This window comes from Magnolia sinica, chromosome 19, assembly GCF_029962835.1.
Source record: "Magnolia sinica isolate HGM2019 chromosome 19, MsV1, whole genome shotgun sequence".
In the NCBI taxonomy this organism is placed as follows: domain Eukaryota; kingdom Viridiplantae; phylum Streptophyta; class Magnoliopsida; order Magnoliales; family Magnoliaceae; genus Magnolia; species Magnolia sinica.
Genome location: NC_080591.1, coordinates 32,652,490 through 32,675,508, shown reverse-complemented (window position 1 = coordinate 32,675,508; position 23,019 = coordinate 32,652,490). Strand labels below are relative to the sequence as shown.

The following is a 23,019-nucleotide window of genomic DNA, read 5'->3' as shown; positions in this document are numbered from 1 at the left end:
CTCAAATCCCTAAACCTAAACCTACACCTAAACTTAAACCTATAACCTTAACCTTAACCTAAACCTAAACTTAATTCACTTAACTTAAACCTAAACCTAAACCCAAACCTATAACCCTAACCTAAACCCGATCTTGAACCCGGACTTGAATCTGAATCCCTAAACCCTAAGCCTAAACCTAAACCTAAACCTATTCTCAAATCCCTAAACCTAAACCTACACCTAAACCTAAACCTAAACTTGAACCCAATCCCGAACCCGAACCCAAATTCCTAAACCTACACCTAGACTTAAACCTATAACCCTAACCTAAACCTAAACCTATTCTCAAATTCCTAAACCAAAACCTAAACCTAAACCTATTCTTAAATTCCTAAACCTAAACCTAAAACCTAAACCTAAACTTAATTCACTTAACTCAAATCTACACTTAAACCCAAACCTATAACCCTAACCTAAACCTAAACCTAAACTTGAAAACCTAAACCGAAACCCGATCCCGAACCTGAACCCGAATCCGAATCCCTAAACCCTAAGCCTAAACCTAAACCTAAACCTATTCTCAAATCCCTAAACCTAAACTTACACCTAAACCTAAACCTATAACCTAAACATAAACCCAAACTCGAAAACTTAAACCTAAACCTAATCCCAAACTCGAACCCAAACCCGAATTCCTAAACCTAAACCTAAACCTAACCTCAAATCCCTAAACCTAAACCTATTACCCTAAACTAAACCTAAACCTATTCTCAAATCCCTAAACCTAAACCTATAACCTTAACCTAAACCTAAACATTAACTTAATTCACTTAACTTAAACCTACACCTAAACCCAAACCTATAACCCTAACCTAAACCTAAACCTAAACCCGAAATCGAGCCTGAATTCCTAAACCTAAATTTAAACCTAAACCTAAACTTAAATCTCTAAACCTTAACCTACACCTAATCCTAAACATATAACCCTAACCTAAACCTAAAACTAAATTTAAAAACCTAATCCTAAACCCGATCCCTAACCCGAAACCGAACCTGAATCCCTAAGCCTAAACTTAAACCTAAACATAAACCTACACCTAATCCTAAACCTATAACCTTGACCTAATCTTAAACCTATTTTCATAAACTGACTCTAATCTTTTCATTATAGAGATGGATAAGAGTTGGATGCAAGCTAAAAATAGGTTTGGCCCAGAGTATAAATAAGGGGTTCAAGAGTTCATGGAATTTGCACGATATCGAGTAGATTTAGGCAATAGGATTAGGTGTCCATGTCGAAAATGTAAGAACATGGTTCATAAGACTTTAGACAAAGTAGAAGACAATTTGTTCATAGTTGGGATTGACCAGGGTTACACTTGGTGGATCTATCATGGTGAAGAGTTCCACCAAAAAGTTGAGGCCACTTAAATCCTTGGTGACCCAATTGTACCAGATGACGAGGATAAAGACGTTAACAAAATGCAAGATATCATAGGGGATGTGTCCAGGGGAACAATTGCGGATAATGATTTTGCAGCAACAAGTAGTAGCCAGGATATTCCTCCTATGGGTGATGTTGAATTAGAAAAGTTTAGCAGGTTGTTGAGGGATGTATAACGTCCACTTTATCCGGGGTGTGAGAACTTCTCCAAGTTGAATTTTCTTACAAGGTTACTTCATTTGAATACAATAAATCATTGGAGTAATAAATCATTTGACATATTTCTTGACTTGTTGAAAGAAGCGTTACCGGACAGTGAGACATTGCCTAAGTCTCATTACGAGGCAAAAACTTTGATGCGAGACTTGAGCCTTGGTTATATCTCATACATACATGTATAAATGATTGTGTATTGTATTGGAAAGAGCATGAAAATGTTGAAGAGTATCCAGAATGTGGAGAGTCTGGGTGAAAGTATGACGAAGCTAAGAGTAAAAAAATTCCACAAAAGGTGTTAAAGTACTTCCCATTGAAACCCATATTGCAAAGATTGTTTACGTCTAGCAAGACAGCTGAAGATATGAGGTGACATAAGTAGAAACGCGTTTATGATGATAGTACACTAAGGCACTCTGGACTTTGAAGCCTGGAAAAATTTTGATAAGCAATATGACTGGTTTATAAAGGATTCTCGCAATGTCTGACTAGATCTTGCAAGTGATGATTTTAATCCATTTGGTAATATGAGTAGCTCATACAGTATGTGGCCAGTGGTACTTATGCCTTACAATTTACCTCCTTGGTTGTGTATGAAGGAGTCATTTTTCATGACGTCATTGCTTATTTCTAGACCCAGGTCACCTAGGAATGACATTGATGTGTATTTGTGACCATTAGTAGATGAGTTAAATGAGTTGTGAAGTCAAGGTGTGCAGACGTATGACACATTTATAGGACAGACATTTTGATTGCAAGCAACGGTCTTGTGGACAATAAATAACTTCCCCGCGTATGGGAATTTGTCTGGGTAGAGCACAAAGGGAAAGTTGGCTTGTCCTACATGGTAATAAGCATGTTTCTAAGAAATTCTTATAAAAGAATTCATATCTAAATAAATAAAAATAAAAATTTATTCACCAAATAAGTTAAAATTATCATTAATTAAGGCGAGATACATATATCAAACAACATAATGGATGGTCAGATAACATGTCAAAAATAGAAAAAATTAATGGTTAGTATTCTGACCATGTATGTAAGTGGATGTACGGTCAGTTTTGTAAATGAATGAGCACAAAGTGGGTTTTTGGAGTGATTAAGAAGTAGAACATATGTACTGTTAGATTCAAGTGACTTATTCACATATCTAAGTTCCTCCGATTGTAGTTTTAATGGTGGGTTAAGCATATTTATAAGTCGTGAACAAGATGAATAGATCAACATCTCGATTCGATACATGTTAAGCAGATGTAGAGATCACGTAGTTAGTTTACTATGATCGGCTGGTACAAACTCAAAGTAGACAGTCAGATATTTTATATAGATGATGATCTTGTCTTAAAAATTAACAGTCGGGTGACTTAATCTATGTATGAAGATTATTCCCAACGGTCAGATTCAGGATAGAGAATAGATGTAAAGTTAGGATATGATAAATTGGTGACATACAGATGTATATACTAAAATAAATTTCATGGTAACACTTGAGTATTGAAAAGATCGATGTGTTACAATTGCTGTCGAATTGTGCACTCTACTTTTTCTTTTTCTTTTTTTAAGAAATAACTTTTTTCCATTAATCAATATCATATACAACCATTCGGGTGGGTCCCTACAAAAAGGAAGAGGACCACACCTATCGTGTAACCACAGACAGAAAAACCAAAAAAGAAGGCAAAAGGTCCCCTCATGGGACGTGGCACAATGCTATGCAACACAGACCCTCAGCTTCGAAAGAGGAAAAGGGCCACGGGAGTCTAACGGCGCCCAATCTCGTGTTGTCCAGCAAGAGTTGTCCTCTTACAAGCCTCAGGAGAGAGGAACGGCTTGTGTAGATTTGATCCAGGCACTCGTCACTTTCCAATCTAACTAAAGCATCTGCCATTGAGTTCCCCTCACGGAAGATATGTGAGAAATGCAGATTGAGGCTTCATCTTTTTGTCTGATTGCACCTATAATATACCAAACTTTCCAGGGAATAGAAGTTGTGAGATCCTCCGCTGCTTCGACAGTAACTTTGGAATCTAATTCAACGAAGATGTTGGCGAGCCCCATGTTGGAGCAAATGATCAAACCATCAAGCATGGCTTGGGCTTCTGCTACCGTGTTAGAGACGGTCCCGTAGTATCTATGAAAAGCGAAAATAAGCTTTCCAGAGCTGTCCCGACACACACCTTCCCCTCCGCTCTCCCCTAGATTGTTTCTCGACGATCCGTCTATATTGAGTTTTAGCCAGTCCTTTGGGGGTTTTGGCCATCGAACAATGACTGGTTTACCAAGCTAAGAAGGAGAGGGGTTGGAAATTTGCAAGGCGCTGAGATAGCCATGGATTGCCTGTCTGAGGTTGGGATGTTCGAGGTAATCTCTCGCAGCTAGCGGGAGACCCTGGTGATGATGGATTTTTCTGACATGTTGTGGCCTTCGAATCTTACTACGTTTCTGCTTAACCACAGCTCCCAGATGAAAATGCAGGGAAGGATGCCAGTTAGGATGGCAAAGCAAGATTTTTGGCTGGCTAAAGAAGTCCAAAGTTGGATACGTTGAAGAATTGTTTGGCCTTGGATATAAGGAATGTCAAATAGCCTGCTGAAGAATCCCTGGGCCCTCCTAGCAATACGACCATGAGAGAAGAGGTGATCTAGAGTCTCCATCGCGCCCTGCTAACTGTCAACGTCCCAAACATGCTGCTGGTTGCTGGGAAGCAGAGTATCAGTGCAGTTGCTGTCAATTGGTGGAGGAGCGTGAGGATGTGGCTAAACAGGGAGCTGTCCGTTATGGGCCAGACTCGTAGAAGATGAACCTGCCGAGTGAGGAAACCTGCAGCATTTACATTTTAATACAATAGAGACACCAAATCTTTGTAACGCTGAATCAATTGGGACCGCCCTGTGAATCGTTTTCCACACAAAAATCGCTAATTTAGGCAGAAGGTGTTTATTCCAAATCCATGTGGTCCATGGAATCTGGGATTGGTGCCTTCTGATGTCATTCCATGTTGTTTTAAGGGAGAAGACTCTAAAAGAAGATAAGTCCCATATTAATTTATCAGGGCGGTCAGAAATAGCTACCTCAGAAGCTAAGATTGTCTGCATCGCTGAAGGGGTTATAATATCTTGGATATCAGAAAATTTCCATGAACCTGAAATGGGATTGAAGTCGCTGACTGAGGCATTGAGTAATTGATTTGGGATGGTTGTCACTACAGCTCCAGCCAGAATCTCGTTTCCCGACCAGTTGTGGAACTAAAAAATGATGTTCCCTGCTCTAAGAAGCCATCTAGAATGAGAGAGGGTGAATGGTAATACCCTTTTAAGCTCCTTCCATATCGAAGATGTGGCAGAGTCCACCCGCCCATAGTTGGAAAAGAATTTCCACAGATATCTGGCTGAGAAAAATTTAGCCCAAAGGGACGTGCCTTTCAACAGATTCCAGGCCATTTTAATTCTAAGAGCTCTCATAACTTCCTCTACTCTCCTGATTCAAGCCGCCTTCTTATAGAGGAGCACAGAGTTTCTCCCATCTGACCTAGTGCCGCTTGTTACCTTCCTCTGAACTACCCCAAAAGAAGTTAACAAAAGCTCTGTTTAGTGATTTACTTACTGCCTTTGGGATATTGGTTGTTGACAGGAGGTGAATGAGGACGCTTGAAAGAACATGTTTGATGAGAACCTCTCTAGTAGCGGGATTGAGGAGTTTTGCTTTCCACCCATCGATCTTGTTAGTGATCTTCTAGACGATATGCTGCAGAAGTTGAGACGTGATTTTTTCCTTTGAATAGTGGAACGCCCAGGTAAACTGTTGGGAAGAAAGCTTCACTGAAGCCCATCAGGTTGCACAATCATTGGGATTTTCTTCGAGACGTCTTCTTTGGTGCAATGAAGGAGGTTTTAGCCGCATTGACCTTCTGGCCTGATACACTTTCGTATTCTCGAATAAATCTGAGGAGAGTTCTCACGTTAGGAAGCCTGCCATTAAGATATAGAATAGCATCATCAGTGAAAGAAAGGTGTGTGATTGGGGAAGGTGGTAAGGTTGACAGCTTCCGAAGGAAAAGAGATTTGTGATGCCTCTGCTAAATGCTTCTACTGCTAGGATGAAGATGGATGGAGAGCGAGTCCCCTTGCCTTAGGCCTCTACTGGACTTTAAAAAGCCAAAACTCCTACCATTAATGAGAGTAGAAAACCAGACGTCTTTCCAGCAGTGTTGTAATTGGGCAATGCAGCGGGAATTGAACCCAAATTTCTAAAGCAGTTGCAAAATGAAGTCCCATTCCAAGCGATCATAAGCTTTTTCCATATCTAGTTTGATAATGAGATTACCTCCATACACTTTTCGGTCTATCTCATGCGCCATCTCTCTAGCTATGGAGATGTTTTCAGCTATCGATCTTCCCTTAACAAATGCTCCTTCCTCTTTGGATATTAGCATGGGACGAATGCGAGCCAGCCTTGAAGCCAGAAGCATCGAGAAAATCTTCATAATGCAGTTGCATAAGCTGATCAGTCTAAAGTCTGTGACATATTTTGGGTTTTTCTTCTTCGGGATGAGACAAATCTAGGTGCATTGGAAAAATTTATGAATCGGGCCTCCTTGGAGGAAATCTTTGGCTACATCGAGAATGTCGTTGCCTATCACTTCCCAGCATGAAGTATAGAAGGCCCCTCCAAATCCATCAGGCCCGGGACCACTGTCAATTAGGATGGAATGGGTTACAGCTTTGACTTCTTCCAGAGTCAGCTATCGAGTGAGCCATTCATTCATGCGGTCATCCACCAGACTTAAGATACAGCTAAGAATTTGGGTTGAAGAATTGCTGCCTTCTGAAGAAAAGAGCGCTTGGAAATAGTTAGTGGCTTCTTCTCCAATGGCAACCGTGTCCTCAATAATTTCACCTGTAGGTTTCTTGAGGTGGTTGATCGACGATCTGTTATGATTGTCAATGACTGATTTATGGAAAAATTTTGTGTTTCTGTTTCCTTCTTCCAACCATGTGATCCTCGATTTTTGCTTCTAGAAGATTTCCTCTTTCAAGTAAGCCTTCTTCAGTTTCGCCTGAGCAAGATTGAGATTAATGAGATCATTATGAGTGTGAGAATTAAGGAGTAGAAGCTCCGCCTTGTTAACCTCGTTCTCAGCCTCCTGGATGTTTCTAGCCACGTTGCTGAAGACCTCATTGTTCCAAATTTTCAACCTTGATTTTAGGATTTTCATATTTATATGGAGCTTATAAATAGGACTGGCGACTATCTCATTGTTCCAACCATCTTTTACTAGCCGCATGAAATCGTCATGGACAGTCCACATTCTTTGGAATTTGAATGGTTGGGGGAAGTTTGTAGACTCATCTTAGATGCTGAGGAGAATTGGAGATTAATCTGAGTAAGCTCCTGTGAGATGGTCAACCTTGAAGCAAGGGAACATTGATAACCACTCAACGTTGGTAAGCATTCTGTTCAGTCTGGCCCATCTTCAACCTCTTCCCATTCGATTGTTAAACCATGTGAACGAGGAGCCTGAGTAACCAGCATCGATCAGGCCGGTATCATTGAGAACTTCCTAGAAGTCAGTCATGGAACCAGTCATCTGCAGTTGGCCACCAAGATGATCGTCGGGTGAGGTTGTGACGTTGAAGTCACCGCATACCAGCCAAGGGCCCCTTGTGGCTCTGAAAGTCCCTTTAAGCTCTTCCCAAAGATGATTTCTATGATTCTTGGAGCAACTAGCGTAGACGTTGGTGATGGTTGCTAAAAGGGGGCGAATTCTTAGATTTTGCTTCGAAGGTGATGCATTATCTAAAGGATCGAACTGACTGGAAGTGAATGTGACTCTTCCCTAGAATCCAGATTTTATTCTCAACTGCGTCATCAGAAATCTGATTGGTGAACCCCAACTTCATAGCCACTGCTGCTTTCATGGATTCCCTGATCATTGGCTCCTGCAACAAAAGGATTTCAATTTTGTATTTTCTGATCAATCTTTTCAGATAACGGGTAGCATGAGCATTGCCTACCCCCCTCACATTCCAGGATGAGATACTAATCATCAGTCACCCATCCTTTTTGCATAGCCCATTTCTATTTGTTCTTCACCCTCTGGCTTTTCCTACTAAAGAGGGTTAGTTTCGGCAAATTTTTCATTTTCTTTTTCTTACTTAAATCATATTCTTGTACCTAAGATCCACTGTTGGAACTTGAGCTAGACACTACCATGTTGCTGGATTTGGCTTGTAAATCAACCCAAAGGTTCAGCTCCTCATTTGCCTTATCTTGTTGAGTCTTTCCTGAAGGGTCCGTGGTTTGTTCATTCGCTGCTGCGTTCTTTAGGCTTTCCTCTTGTACATCAATAGTCCCTCCATCAGGTTCATCATCATTTCTAGTCAACAGGTTCTTGTAAGACCTCACATTGCAATCTGCGCCAGTTCCGTTTAGGCTCGGAGAAAAGATCGTCAGCGGCCTGACTGGGCTATCCTTGGACATTTCTTTCACTCTAGAATGCCACTTCTCTCACACCTCTAGAATGTCCGGTTGAGGCTGGATCCATGGGGCTGGAGTGGAAGGGTAGTGTTGGGTCACCTGGTTTATGAATTGGGCTAGGATCTGCATGTTAGTATTAGTTAACATGAGTTCACTACTTATAGGTGAGTTGCTAATTTGAGGGACCGCTGATGTGGCTGGGTCATTGGTCTTAAGCTGCACGACTGATAAAGTATTCACTGTTGGAGGCAGTAAATCAAGAGTTTGGTAGTTGAGCAGGGGAGAGAAGGCATCGGCAGCTGTAGTTCGAGTATCCAGATTAGAGTTGGTCCCAGCAATCTGAAGTTCTTCAATGTTCGAATAACTCAGGTTGGCATTTTGACGAACAGGTTGAGGGTTCCCTTGTTGCTGAGATTGCTCCCCTTCCTCGGGAGGAATTTGGTTCCCGCCTTTCTCTATTTAATCTTGCTGATTACTTGTGAACGTTCTGACGACCTAACGTTTCATTCCTTCTCTCGCAGATGGAGTTGGGGCTGCAATGTTCCTTATCTTTGCTCCTAGATGGGAGTAGGTTTCAATGTAAACGGTGATGTAATAAGCTCTTCCCTCCACCAAGAGAGTGGTTTTCTTAAGGCAAGTGATGTCATGGTGATGGTTGATTTTGGCCCTAGCAAGCCAACGGTTTGGACCCTCAATCGATTACCTGTCCAATTCAATAAGCGATCCCATATCTTCTACAATTTGTCCTATGGTGTGCTCGCTCCAATCATGAATGGGGATACCCTCAATTCTGATCCATGTTCCCTTGCCAGGAATCAACATGGATGGACTCCACGTGCGAGTATTTTTTAGCGCCATTTTGAGGTGAAGAGGTCAATCTTTTAAGAAGGCTAGGACTTCTTCCCTTGAATCAAATCTGAAGATGTAGGCAGTTTCTGAGATTCGGAATATGAGAATGTGATTATTGAGAAATGAGGAAGATTGTAAAGCCTCATAAAGATCGTTTGTGGCATCGTTGGGGCTGAGCACTTCTCCCACAAGGGAGTAGTTCATGTTCTCCTTTCCTTTGTCCGATATCCATTTAGGGACGATGATTGATTTGGAGGTGGCCGGTGGTTTGGGAGGATTGAGGACGTTCACATAAGTTCGATTAGTGGATACGCCAAGGGAAATCTATTCTCTACCTCTTCTGTCCCTGGTAGATTTCTCTATAGGATTGGGGATCCAGCTGTCTTACTTTTGATTGTTAGATGCAGATCTGGGTTCCGGTCTTTGCTTGGGGGTGGGGTTGGGGGTTGTCCTTTGGACAGCATCGTTGACATACATTCTTCGTCTGCCCAAGAATCAGTCATTGAGCATTCTTTCACTATTAGGGCTTCCCCTTTTCGTTGAAATCGCACTAATGCATATCCTCGATTCCTTCCAAACTGTGTTGCATTTGGAATGTAGACATCGGATAGATCCCCAAACTGGCCAAACCTCTTTCGCAAGTCATCTTCAGTTATGTCGAATCCCAGGTTTCCCACAAAGAGACTCCATTCACCGACCTTGTGGCGTTTATTTCTGACCGTTTTCCATTCGCCTTCCTTAGGGGCCTTTTCAGCCCCTCTTTGCTGCTCCGGAAGCATCTCTAATTCATTATGTTCATTTGAAATCGTGAAAAAGGGAGCCCTAGAATTAGTAGAAAGCCGTTGCCCTTATAAAGTAAGATTCAAAGGCAAGAATATGGCAGCAAGATGGGATGATACAGAAGAGTCTTAATCTGTTTCAAAAGACTCCTCTAGTTTTGAAGACCTTAGTCACGTGTTTTAATGACCTACACCATGGTATCCCTCCCTGGAGACTTGTAAGACCATAATACTATTGATAGGTGACCTCAGAAGGTCCCTTTGGGCTGAATAGAAAATTAGAAGATTTTATTCTCAATCTTGTGCTCTATAATTAAATCATAGGATTAAGTCCCATTAGTGAACACCATATGAAAATCTGAGAGAATCCTCATCTTGTGTTGAATGGTAAAATTCAAATATTTTAGCCTTATTTATATTTTATAGTTTTAGTTTTAAAGTTACTTAATTTTGAGTATCATATGTTTATTACTAGACTATCATTGGTGATTCCTAATTTGATTGGTATATCTATTGAATGACTATAGTAAGCATGCTCCATGTTTGTAATGATTATATGCATTCTTTAATCTCTTATTAATATGAGTCTTATAATTGGTATATCCATGACCGATAAAGTTTTTTGAGATTGTGCTTTTATTGGTATATCTATGGAACTAACTCTTTAACAAATATTGAAAAAAGTGGGGAGAAAGATCAAGTTCCACTAAAACAACAAATTCTGTTTTGCAGGATTTATTTGTTTTATACAGGATTGATGAAGATTGAGGGGGGGGGGGGGGGGGGGATGGACATGTAATATGTCGAGTTGTTTTGATATATCATTGGTATGGATTATGACATTGTCTAGGTTAGGTTTTTATCACATAATTGATAAAGGGGGAGATTGTTTGTGCATTGATTTTTTTCATCTTATTTGTCAAAACATAATTCCATGTGCCATGTAGTCAGTTGAGCCATTGGAAGTCAAAGACCAAAGACACACGAGGACATGAGCATAAAGGAGAAAAGAATAGATAAATGAGGTGCCTTGGTAACTCTAACCCTTTATATAAAACAACCCCTTGAACCTCTAGTTGATCATGGCTTAATAGGTAAACCTTGTTGATCATCCCTTATCCTTAGTATCCTAATTGGAAAACATGATAAGTAAGGCTAGTAGATGTGTATAGCTATTGTAAACGTACATGTCCAAAACAACAATTTTCGTGTGCTCTTCGATCCCATCGATAGATTGTCGATAAGACTCGTTCTAATCGAAGGTCCACTCGATCAAATCGAATAATGAGTTCAGCAACCATCAAAGAAATTCCTAAATTTTCTCAATGGGATCGAAACACTATTCAATCCCATCGGCTGTCCTTCGATCCCATCAAATGGCCCATTCGATCCAATCAAAAGAGTTGTTAAATAACCATTTTATAGACGTTACAAATCGATTTCTTATAAAAGAACATTTAGTTATTAGGCATATAGATGGATTTTTAGTGTAATAGAAGCTTAGGTGATTTCATAATCATATTTTCATCCCAAGCCTCTAAGTCCATGAAATCTAAGTTATCTTCCTTGTGATTCATTACTCGAAAGAGAATTCTAACATCAATATTGAAGATGAATTTGAGCTTCCCATTGTTCTAGAGATTAGACTTGAATTATTAGTCAATTATTTGTCTAAACCCTCTAGAATATCCATCTAGGTAAATCTTATAGGATTACAACATTCCATTAGTTGAAAGAGATTCACCTTACCTTTCATCACCTTAGTCACTTTAAAAGAGCACTTTATGTAAGATGTTTGATCTTGGAGCTGAAACATTAGCAAAGTATCAACATCAATGATTGAGGGTGTGATAGAAGAGCTTATTGAAGAACGAAAGAGCATCGATCAAGCAACTTAAGGTGGTGCATCAGCGGGTCTCAATTTGATAAGTAAGGTTGTCATTTTTATCATTCATGTACACTCTTTCCTTGTGTAGGATTGAGTGTAAGAGTTTGATTGCCAAACTCTATTAGATTTTTGTATAGGACCTTGATTCTTGTGTATGACATAAATCCGGTACTTGTATAAGGCACCAACACGGGTGTGTACGTGTAGGTTCTTATGTAAGACCGAAGTTCATGGAGAGCATATAGAAAATCACATACGTCTCTAAGGGAGTAAGTACTTGTGTATGATTGTAAATCATAGATGTGAATCTAATTTAAAACCTCAGATACTGAACTCCAGTATACTCATGGGTTGAGTGCATCTGCTGGGAGTAGAGTGAGGAAATCAAACTACTATACATGCTTGTGTTTAGGATTATTATTTGAGCACTTATTTAATTATGTTTATGTGCCTAATTGATTAATTATATGTATGCACGATTACATGAATGTTAAGATTGGATAGTAACCACATCCCCCCCCCCCCCATGTATGCTTTCATATTTATAAAATAGTTGCTTCATAGGAATATGATTTCTAGTATATATATAATTGATCCTCTATTAGCCTGGAAGCCTTAGAGTTAATTGTCTTAGTTTAATTTACATATTAATTTAAATTAGGCAATCGTGTTTTAATTAACTAAAATTTTATTTAGTCATAATCACCTCCCTCTAAGACATAACCTTCATTCTATAGCTCCACCAAGCTTTAGCATATAGGTCCACTACCATGTGCAATTTCAGTTTCTATCTCTATTACGTTGATTGTAAATCGAAAAATCAGTACCATATCAATGTGGAGAAGATCACTAGAGGAAGATGAGCGCACTAAACTCACAGAACCCTCCCAAGCCTCTTGAAAAATTTCTTTAAACTCACTCATTAGCAAGGTAAGAGCTCTCCTCTCAAATACAACTCGTTTGAGCTGTCAGTAGTTACTCATGGTTACTTCCCCCTTATTCAAAGGGTTCTTTTTCTTCTTCTTTTTCTTTTTCAATGAGGGAGGTTAGCTCAATATTTATAGACATGATAAGAGGGAATTGGATTCCCATCGGGTGCTAACGCAGCAAATCTGCACGTTTTAAAGATGCTTGGGTGATAGAAGCTTGATCAGCTACTAAGAGGCTTCTTCATGGCTAGTAAGAATTGGATTTTCGTTGATCATATTTCATGAATTTCGAGGCATTTTAGGTAACTCAGCAAGAATCGGACCCCATCTGTTGGCCCGAGTCACTGCCACATGGCTTGTGGGAATTGAATTCCTATTGGTCACGTTTAACCAATCGAGATTGTCACTTGGTTCTGGATGGGCCTGGAGAACCCTCTGGTGCACTTTGTTTCCTCTTGCGATGTTTTGTTGAGTCAATCTAATGCCGTTTTCATGAGAAATTTCTGTGATTGTGTGAAGTATTATCTTCAATTTTAGGTGGAGTATTTATATGTACATATAAAGGTTTCTTTGAGTATCAAGTTGATAAGAGATGTTTTCAAAACAACTCTTTCTTAAAAGGCATTTAGCATGTGGACCAAGTGGGAGAATGTTGACATATCTTTTATATAATGGCTCACATGCATGGACATGCATGTGCACACACTTGTGTACAACTTCTTTGGCCTTTGGTATTTTTCAAGAAACTTGGGTTCTAAGTTCTAATGGCTAGCCAAAAGAGAAAACTTCACATTAGGGCTAGCTAATATGTACAATGAAGAAGAGTCCATGTATGACTTGTTTTTATGATTTGATAGAGAATTTAAGTCTATAAATAAGAGTGCCTCTACCCAGCTTGGCGAAGGTGGCAAGCGAGACTCAGGTGAAAAAATGTCATGACCATTTTGACTCTCTACCTAGAAAACTAAGGGTCTCGTCTTTCTTGATAAGGTCGGTCTTGGTTTGATTCGAACCATCGCTTACCCCTCCAGATCCTGAGCCCAGTGTTTTACATTTTCGTGATTTTGTTGTACAGTGGTCGAATACGATAGGTGGACCGCCCCCTTTTCTTGTTGGGTCCACCCGAAGATGTACATTGTTCCCTATTTCCTATTGATTTAATGAAGTTCTCTTTTTTGAAAAAAAAAAAATGCCTCTTAGTCCCTCTTCCTCCAAACCCAAATATGCATGGGGATATCCATTTCTAAGCACACACTTGAGGAAGAATTGGGGAAAAGGTGAGCCAAAGGTGTCTACAGTGAAAGGTGCAGGCTTTTGTGTGTGTGTGTGTGTATTTCACAATCTTAGCTATGAAATGGTGGTGGATTAGATTCCATGAAAGATTACAAAATATACTTGGCATCCACAGATGCATCCAACCAGTGCATCATCTGGTCCACTCCCGAAATGACCTCACATGAAATCTATCTAATCAGTTCATCAAGCGGCCATACACATTTATGAAACAGTCAAATGTTTGAAATATTTGGCAACATTCCACAATCCACATTCAATACACACATCTAGCCTGCCTAATGAATGGGCGTGTTTTATTTTGTGCCAAGCTGTCTTCACAACGGGCCCACCTTACACAAATTATGGATGGGAATGGGTGTGTCACTGTGTCTTTCATGCCTCTGCTTTTAGGTTGACACAGTAGAGTTGCGTGATAGCGTGAGGGTCTGTTGAACCTAAAGAAATAAAGACCATGGTTAGAGCTTCTCTCTTGATGGTGGAGATGGAAGCAAGGTGCGGTTGGTCCTTATAGGTTGTGTGAGGGGGAATTTGGTCCCTTTCCCTATTTGTTATTGTGCAACCCTAATTAGGGTTACAGTTTGTTTCGTCTCTTAAACAACCCAAGATCCCGCGTCCCCATCTGTTGAGATGGCCTGATGATTAGTACTGTCCATATTCTCATTACTACAGTAAATGAACTAGTATTTCATATTCAAACTTCATTCATGATCCTACCTTTGATCTCCATAATTGAATGCGAAAATTTTCGTTTTGTTATTCAAAAGTCATATATATAGATAGTAGTAACAATTATATATTCCGGATAAGTTTCTTAAGGTAGCCCTAATGGATAGAGTTGACGACAAGGACAATCCAGGTCATTGGACCGCTTAACATGTGGACCCCGGTGGTAGGCCACGCATGCCAGATACGGGGTTGTGACAGAGGAAAAACGAACTCTCAGGCAAAAACACGTCATGTCCAATACAGTTCCTTGGGTCTTGTTACTTCTTTCCTCTGCATATACTTCCTGCTTCTGTGAGAGAGAGAGAGAGAGAGAGAGAGAGAGAGAGAGAGAGGATATACACCAGCATGATACTCTCATACCTCGGCTTACACCTGGGATCCAATCTTACCACAGGCGTTCGGCAGGCAGTAGCCCAGACGCAGAGAAATAAAGAGATGAATGAATGGCTGTAAATATGTGGTTTAACTAATGCTAATTAAGGAAAATAATGTCTCTCCTTTTTTTTAGTTTTTTTTTTCTTTTTTCTTTTTTCTTTTTTCCATCATGTTCTTCTTTTTGAACTCCATATTGAGAAATTATTCATGTCATTGAATAAATCAGGGAAGACTGCAACACAAAGTATGACTCTCTTTTGCTGTTTTATTCCCCATTTTCGTTTTAAGTGATTTGAATACAATCAAGGGGAGAAAAAAACGTTCTGAAGAGTACTATCAAATTTGCCTTCTGAAACAGTACCTATGATGATGACAATTAGGTGGTATGATTTTGATTATTAATGCATTTCCTTTCTTGTAGTAATAAAAAGAAAAGAAAAGAGGTTTAACTAATGTGAAATGCTCCAATGCTCAAAGCACCAAGGGCCTGTTTTTGCTCCAAAAAAAAATGTGTTTTTTTTTTTTTTTTTTGGGACTTTCTTCTGAAAATATTTTTTTTAGAAATTTAATTGTGTTTGGTTAACCACTTAATTAATCAATTTTATAAAAATAATTTCCTAATTTTTGCTTTTCCTGGAGTGCCTAGCTCTCCATTTGCTACAATCATTTCTCCTTCTACAAACATCTGAAAAGTACTCATAAAATTGAAGATTTCTCTCAATAGTTGGAAGGTTTGTCAGTTTACACCACACGTGCCATGCTGGCATGTAGATCCAAGATCAAATCAATCCACGAATTAGTCCCATCATGTTTTCCCTAAAAAGTAATCCAGTCTACTTAGAAGGTGGTTAGAAACCTTTAATCAAGTGATTTACAGCTGTACATTTATTCTGTAAATTATCGTCTCCTGACGAAGGGATCAACCTAATTCTTGGGATGGATTGGATCTTGGACCCGTGTCATGAGGGCAAACGTATGGCAGTGATGACCATGCGACAACCACTCCATTCCTTTCTTTCACTGTATCATGTTAGGGTATGACTCACAAAATGGGGTAGATAAAGACTTAAAAGGGTCACAACATAAGAAACAATGGGGAAATTGTTTTAGTCATGCACTTTTTCATATAGGCAAGGGTTCTCTAGAATCAATTCTGCAGTTGTTTGAAGCGATGCCAAACAGGCCCGAAGTTATAGTGCTCCTAATCGCACTGGGACACTTATTTAAAAATTAAAAAAAATAAAAAATAAAAAATAAAAAACTTATTGGAATCCATTGATCTAGACTGTGCATTAGGTTCTTCTCACAATGCATGGGTTAACATGCAAATATATTCGCCCAATCCAACAAATATTAACCATTTAATAATTGCTTGTTAATATGGACTGCTAGGATTGTTCACACAAAAATGGGTCCAAACCTCAATTTGATGGAAGTCTTAGTTAGGGCACATCATGGATTCCTTATGATTCTAAACACTCAATTTTGTTAGGAAATTCTTATCATCCCATCCATTGATTGAAAAATGGATGACTGTAGAAAAATAAGGCCAAATCAAAGATGTACTAGGAGTACTTGTTCATGCTGCCCATGAAATGTGTTTCGTACTTTTGGGATCGACTGATTAAACTGTCCAAGTGACTTGTAGTGCTGCGAGAGCATTGGAGCATTCTCTTAATTAATATTAGTTAAAAATAAATAAATAAATAAATAAAACACTATTTTTTAAAGCCAGACATTTATACATGATGCATGCAATTGAATAATTAAGGGAAGACTTCCAAGAAAAAGTAGGATTCCTTTTGGTTATTTTATTGACCTTTTAGTTTAAGTACCATCATGTAACCACCACACAAGAGGCCACTATCTCATGGGATTCAAATTTCAAACTGACATATATTGAAATTGCAATTACCTCCTTCAAAGATATGAGAGCCTTTGCAAGAATTTAGCTATGATGTCTATCGTTTTCAAGCCTTCTTTTTATGTAAAACCCTAACAACTGTGGATGGGATTGCAAACCACATGTGAAGCCGTCCATCAAGTGATCCACATAGCAGATCTTTCTAATCATCACGGGCTACACCACAAGATAGAAAGGATCAGAGGGCACAAAAAAAGACCAATACCACATTACAAGTATGACCCCACCTCATGATTGGAGTGCCTAATTTCCAGGCCAGAACATCCACACCGAAGGGCCCGCCTGATGGACGGCTACACACACACCTCACATGTGGGATTAAGTACAAACCAGATCTGTGGGGTTAAGTAAAACCCAGATCCTGGTTTGTTGCTGGAATGTGTGTGATTTGCATGCATATCTTGCATCCATCTAAACCTACATTCTAATTTATGTAACACATCCTCAATCTACCCTCTCAAACACAAATCTCTCAAGAGAATACATTTCAATTAAAGCTCATCTCCTCACCTGAAATTTTAACTGTCTCAAACTGTCATTCCTTCTTTCAATCACTTACTGCTCTTCCCCTTTGTTGATCTTCGCACAGTAACTTTCCCACAAGCTATCCCCTCCATCCATCAGAAATCGCAAGCAGCTATCATTCCCAGGCACACCCATATTAGAATTCGAAGGTGACGGGCCGTCGTGAGGCCCATGGCCCACCGTCTCATGCACTTGATCATCATTGCCATGGGTGCAAATTGCTCCATGGCTATATGGAGAATCAAGATGGTGGAAGTAAGGGCAGGTTCTTGAATTCTCTTTGCGTTTTTTGTTGCGCTCTCTCTCTCTCAGGAAGTACTTGTTGATGCTCTCCCATTTCTCTTTGCACATCTTTGCACTCCGTTCATAGCCCAAACAGCCCATTTTCTCTGATATCTCTTCCCATAAGGCCCTTTTGGATGGCCCGCATTCAGCAAACCTCGACTCCATTCCACTTCTCAGCTTTATTAGGGTTGAAATCGCCGATTCGGGCCATGTCCTATTTATCATATTCTCAAGCATTTCATTCTCATTTCCATTCACATTTCCATTTCCATTCTCGATATCCTCATGAATCTCCATGTCTGTCAAGTTGTCGGGTGATGGAACCTTCAACTGCCGCCCGCTGATCTTTTGCAATGCTGCCATCAATGTGGCATCCCGTGCTTCAATCCAGGCCCGTTCATTGGCCCAAAACTCATGTTCTCGATCAAACCTAGCGGATTCTTGCTTCCTCCATGCTTCTTCCCTAGACATCCTCTCTTGTTCTTTATGTTCTAGGGTTTTTAGCATCTTCTCCAACCAGGCCTCTTGCACCTCTATAAGCTTCTTCATCTGCCCGTCAATGAATTCTTTTATCTTTGACTTCCATCCCTTCCGGCCCCGTTTAAGGCTCTTCCCCTCTCTCTTCTTGCATATTGAGATAAGATCATCCTCACCGTTATTGTTCTCTTCAGAAGATGACGTGTCGAATTCAGAGGAGTTTGAGAAGCTGAGGCTCTCACAGAGCTTTTGAGATTGCAATACTTCTTGATTTGGTTTGGAATTTAAAGGGTTTGTGATTTGGAGAGACGGGTTGTTTTCTACATTGACGTTGGTGTTTTCTCCATAGAGCGCTTCTAGCTGCCTGAAAAACCTGTAGTGCTTGCCATCTTGTCTTCCTACCTTCCCTTCTTTGGTCTTTTTGTAGTACTTGTACAAGTTTTCTAGCTTCTCTCTGCATTTCTTTCCACTCCTTTGGTACCCATGTTCCTCTGCCATTATCCTGTAAAAACAAAATAGTCTGATTCTTACTTTCTAGAAAGTATTTAGAATAATCACAAACAGAACTTAATTTTCTTTGGCAAGGTTTTTATTAGGGTGGCCAACCCACAAAATAGAAATGGCTGCTTGATAGTGCCCTTGTGGCACACATATATGGCGATTGGAACTGTTGATTTCTTGTGCAACAACATGGACATGCCATTGCGCAAAAATCATAGATTATGGTGATATCCCATCCACTGCATCTATTATGCGCAAATGGGTGCGTGGCTAACAAATATTGGACCAAATCATGATTTACGTGCCAGCAACTTCGCAATAATAGGACATGTAGGATTGTTGGATCACTGTGAGTATTAGGAAATGCCATGTCATTCCCCTCTATTAAATAGAATACAATCAATAACAACCTAATTACAACAATTTCCTATTAATTATATTTAATACAATCTAATCTCTATTAACACAGGCTACTGTATTTTTCACTTAGCCATATCTATTTAATACAATCTAATCTCTATTAACACAAGCTAATGTATTTTTCACTTAGCCATATTTCCCAAGAGAGCAACTAGAAAGTAAACTTCAAGAGGTATCGTTTGTCTAACAGAAAGGAGGTAAAGAGGCAAAAAAAAGAAGAAGAAGACATGGACGATCTCAACGCAAACTTCAATTCTATGTCATTCTCCAAACACAACAAGCAAAAGCAAACACATGAGTCTCTTTGTTAATTTCAAAAGGCTAAAATCTTCAAGCCCAAAACTAGCAAAAGAAAAGGAAAAAAAAGGGAAGGGTTTTTTCATAAACACAAAACCAGTAAAATAAACAGACAGTACTCTGCCAAAGTATAAGAGGCTGTCATTTTTCTAACAGTAAATAAGTAAAACACACACCCACCCACACACACACACACAAACGTGGCCCTGCTCAACTACAAGTAAGTGTCATATTTCTAACACAAAACTAGCGAAAAACTAATACACGTGTCGATGCAGATATAGAACGGCTTTCATATTTCTAATCAAACTTCAAGAGGGAGTGCCATATTTCTAACAACACCCCTAGCAAAACAAAGATATGGGCCTCGTAGTAAATTTCAAGTGACTGTCATCATTTCTAATAGAAAACTAGCATAACAAAAACATAGGACCTTAATCAAACTTCAAAGGGGATGTCATCTTTCTAACACAAAACTATCAAAACAAAGGCACAGGCCCCTAAACTTCAAAGGGCAGTGTCACATTTCTACAACAAAACTGACAAAAGAAACATGTAGTTCTCAAAGTAAACTTCATGTGGCCGTGGCATTTGATATTTTTCTGGTAAAAGGACCACCATAAGAAAGGCATAGGACCCTAATCAATCTTCCAAGAGGCTTATCATGTTTCTAAGACCGAACTAGCAAAACAAAGACATGGGTCTCTAAGTAAACTTCAATGTGACTGTTACGTTTAATATTTTTCTTATACAAAACCAGCAAAACAAAGACAGATCCCTAATTAAAAGTTTTTATTTTTATTTTTTAAGGAGTGTCATATTTCTAACATAAAACTACCAAAAACAAAGAAGTAGCTGTGACATTTAACATTTTTTAATACTAAAACCAGGAAGACGAGGACATAGGACCCTCATCAAACTTCATAGAAGGGGTGTATTATTATTATTGTTTTTTAAAAGGGGTGTTTTATTTCTAACACAAACTTGCAGTCTCATTTGATTTTATTTTATTTTTCAAATTCAAAAGCGGAAAAATAATGACATGGGTCCCTAATAGAATTTAAGGGGATGTCATACTTCTAACACAAAAGAAGCCCAAAAAAAAAAAAAAAAAGGCCGTCGCAAAGTAAACTTCCAGCAGCTGTTACATTTGATATTTTGCAACACAAATAATAAAAATTTTAAAAAATAAAAAATAAAATAAAATAAAATAAAAAGAGGAAAAAGAAGGAAAAAAAGAAAAAAAGAAAAAAAAAGAAGAAGAAGTAGAAAAAGGACATGGGTGACGGTGTCATATTTCTAACATAAATCTGGCAAAAGAAAGAGTACGCGGGTGACTAATCAGACTTCAAGTGGTTGTCATGTTTCTAACACAAATCCAGCAAAACCAAAGACATGTCTATCAAAGTAAGACTTCAAGTGTTTGTCACATTTTATGGTTTTTTTTTTTTTTTTCCTAACCCAAAAACTGAAAAACTAGAATATGTGTCTTCAAGTAAAAAATGGCTCTTGAAGTGTTGCCTGGTAGTCTAACACAAAACCCACAAAACACATTTTTAAAGTCCAAATAAACCTTAATTGCTTGTCATTTTCCAAAAAAAAATAATAATAATAATAATAACACAGAAAAAACACAAAATGGAAATCATTTCCTTCACATAGAGAGGGAGAGAGGGAGGTATAACACGTACAAATATGATAATATCTAAACCGAACATAAGGCCACGTCCTTCTTTGAGAGAGAGAGAGAGAGAGAGAGAGAGAGAGAGATTGTTGAATCAAGTACCTAGAGACCTCATCCCACAAGGGTCCCTTGTGGTTAGCTTCCCTGAACTTGGAATCCAAGCGAGATCTGACCTCAAGGAGTGTAAGTGTCTCTTGCCTGGGCCATCTTCCATTCCCTCCATCTCCAACCACACATACTCCCCCCTCTTCAAATCCACTCACAGAAGATGAGTCTGACCGAAATTCCACCCTCTGAGGTGGAGGCAACATCTCTCCGCCCCCACCCAACATCACCATCTCGTAATGCTGCCCGGAAGTCAGATTCCGGTGTCCGGAGAACGCCTCTCCAACGTGTGGCATCGCCTGGAACTGGGTCCTTGTCGCCATAAGCTGCCGGAGATCCTGCAGTCCGTACTGTTCCCCCATCTCCATCAACAGAGAGAGAGAGAGAGAGAGAGAGAGAGAGAGAGAGAGACAGGCAGAGAGAGAGAGAGAGAGCGTCAGACTCGGATCGTGTCGTCCACGAAAAGCACGAACTTATGCACGAGCCGTTGGTCCCATGTCTCTGAGTTAGAAAGTAGGCTATGTGGCGATTTTGCCACCGTTTTATGGACGGAACTGACCCATCAACCCATGTTATGCTGATATTCAATCCTGACCGTCTAAAATGTTGGTTCCCTTGTCGTTTGATGGCAGGAGGATCACACTCGCCGTATGAGCTTTCTCTTTCCGACGGTCCCTGCCAAGTGCACAATAAACACAGCCACATGTGTGCAACATCCAAGCCGCTCATTAGGCTAGTCTAATCGTGAGGTGGGCCACGTGTGTATACAGGAAAAGGATGATTACAAAGAAATTCACCAACCACCGACACTGAAGCTGGCTACTTTTCCACCAAGGGAATCTACACGGTGGGGCCCCACCTGATGAGGGGCTCGGATCGAGCAGGCGGTGTACTAGAGAATGCACTTGAGTTAGTTTACAAGTAGGGGCCACGAGCAAAATCAAACGGTCAGCATTATCTCCCCAGTGAGGAATGGTTAGTGACCAATACGCTCATCAAATGTGCGTTTGGCTCTACATCTGGCTAATATGTTCATGTAGGTGCCATAGACTTGAATATTTATGGGAAATTGACCGTACTACCCTCTATGTATGGTCAAATTTCCTAAAGAGATTCCCCCATTCAAATATTTCAACGGTGGCCTTCCGAGAAGCTTTCAAAAATTACTTGGACTAAAATGCCCTTTGTCCTCGGTTCAATAGTTGTACAATTTTTCAGTGAATAAGAAGTTATGTCGTATTTAATGACGTGTATGGAAACCTTTTTTTGGCATGAGCAAGGCCCAACTCGTGAGGCCCACACTGATGTATGTGTATAATCCATGCCACACATCCTTCTTGTCATGTCATTTTAGGGCTAAGGCCCAAATATTAGCCTGATTTGGTGCTTTTGTGGGCCAAAAAATAGAAAATAATGATGACTGTTGAAACTTTCCAGGCTTATTGTGATGTTTGTTAGAAGTGTTCACTACCCATGTCAAGACTTTTTGGGCCCACGACGAGCTGGCTAACAAAGTGGATGGATCGGATTATCCCATTGTGGGCCTTAAGCTATGGTACTAATGGTTTGGTAGAAGAGGAAGTAAACATGTGGATACCACGATCCATACAACATGACAACCATGACCCATATAACATGACAACTACAACCCATATAAACAACGACCCATATGGGCCCACATTGATATATGTGTATAATCCATGTCGCCCATCCTTTTTGTCGTATCGATAGGGCCCAAATATCAGCCTGATCCGGTGCTCGTGTAGGCCAGAAAATAGAAAATAATGGTGACTATTGAAACTTTCTAGGCTCACTATGATGCTTGTTAGAAGTGGATACT

At 39.7% G+C, this 23,019-nt stretch overlaps 2 protein-coding genes across 2 annotated transcripts; both read right to left on the bottom strand.

Annotated features, from left to right (window-relative positions):
- Positions 1 to 8,149: 8,149 nt before the first annotated feature.
- Positions 8,150 to 9,747, bottom strand: LOC131234583 (uncharacterized). The gene is made up of 2 exons (XM_058231515.1): positions 9,357 to 9,747; positions 8,150 to 8,574 (listed from the first exon to the last, which is right to left on the bottom strand). The coding sequence occupies exons 1-2, from the start codon at positions 9,745 to 9,747 to the stop codon at positions 8,150 to 8,152; spliced, it is 816 nt and encodes a 271-aa protein (XP_058087498.1).
- A 7,608-nt stretch (positions 9,748 to 17,355) lies between these two features.
- LOC131235318 (trihelix transcription factor PTL) lies at positions 17,356 to 21,606 on the bottom strand. The gene is made up of 2 exons (XM_058232459.1): positions 21,177 to 21,606; positions 17,356 to 18,674 (listed from the first exon to the last, which is right to left on the bottom strand). Exons 1-2 carry the CDS (start codon positions 21,545 to 21,547, stop codon positions 17,441 to 17,443), a joined length of 1,605 nt encoding a protein of 534 aa, XP_058088442.1. The 5' UTR covers positions 21,548 to 21,606; the 3' UTR covers positions 17,356 to 17,440.
- Between the last annotated feature and the right edge of the window lie 1,413 nt (positions 21,607 to 23,019).

Bases quoted from the DNA above. Each gene is read 5' to 3' on its own strand.
- LOC131234583 (XM_058231515.1), bottom strand. From the start codon at position 9,747: ATGCTTCCGGAGCAGCAAAGAGGGGCTGAAAAGGCCCCTAAGGAAGGC. The intron at 8,575-9,356 runs GTAAGACAGCTG...AAGATTAAATAG, and splicing joins TCTGCATCTAACAATCAAAA to AGAAAGGCGGGAACCAAATT.
- LOC131235318 (XM_058232459.1), bottom strand. From the start codon at position 21,547: ATGGAGATGGGGGAACAGTACGGACTGCAGGATCTCCGGCAGCTTATG. The intron at 18,675-21,176 runs GTACTTGATTCA...TTGTTTTTACAG, and splicing joins TTGTGGGATGAGGTCTCTAG to GATAATGGCAGAGGAACATG.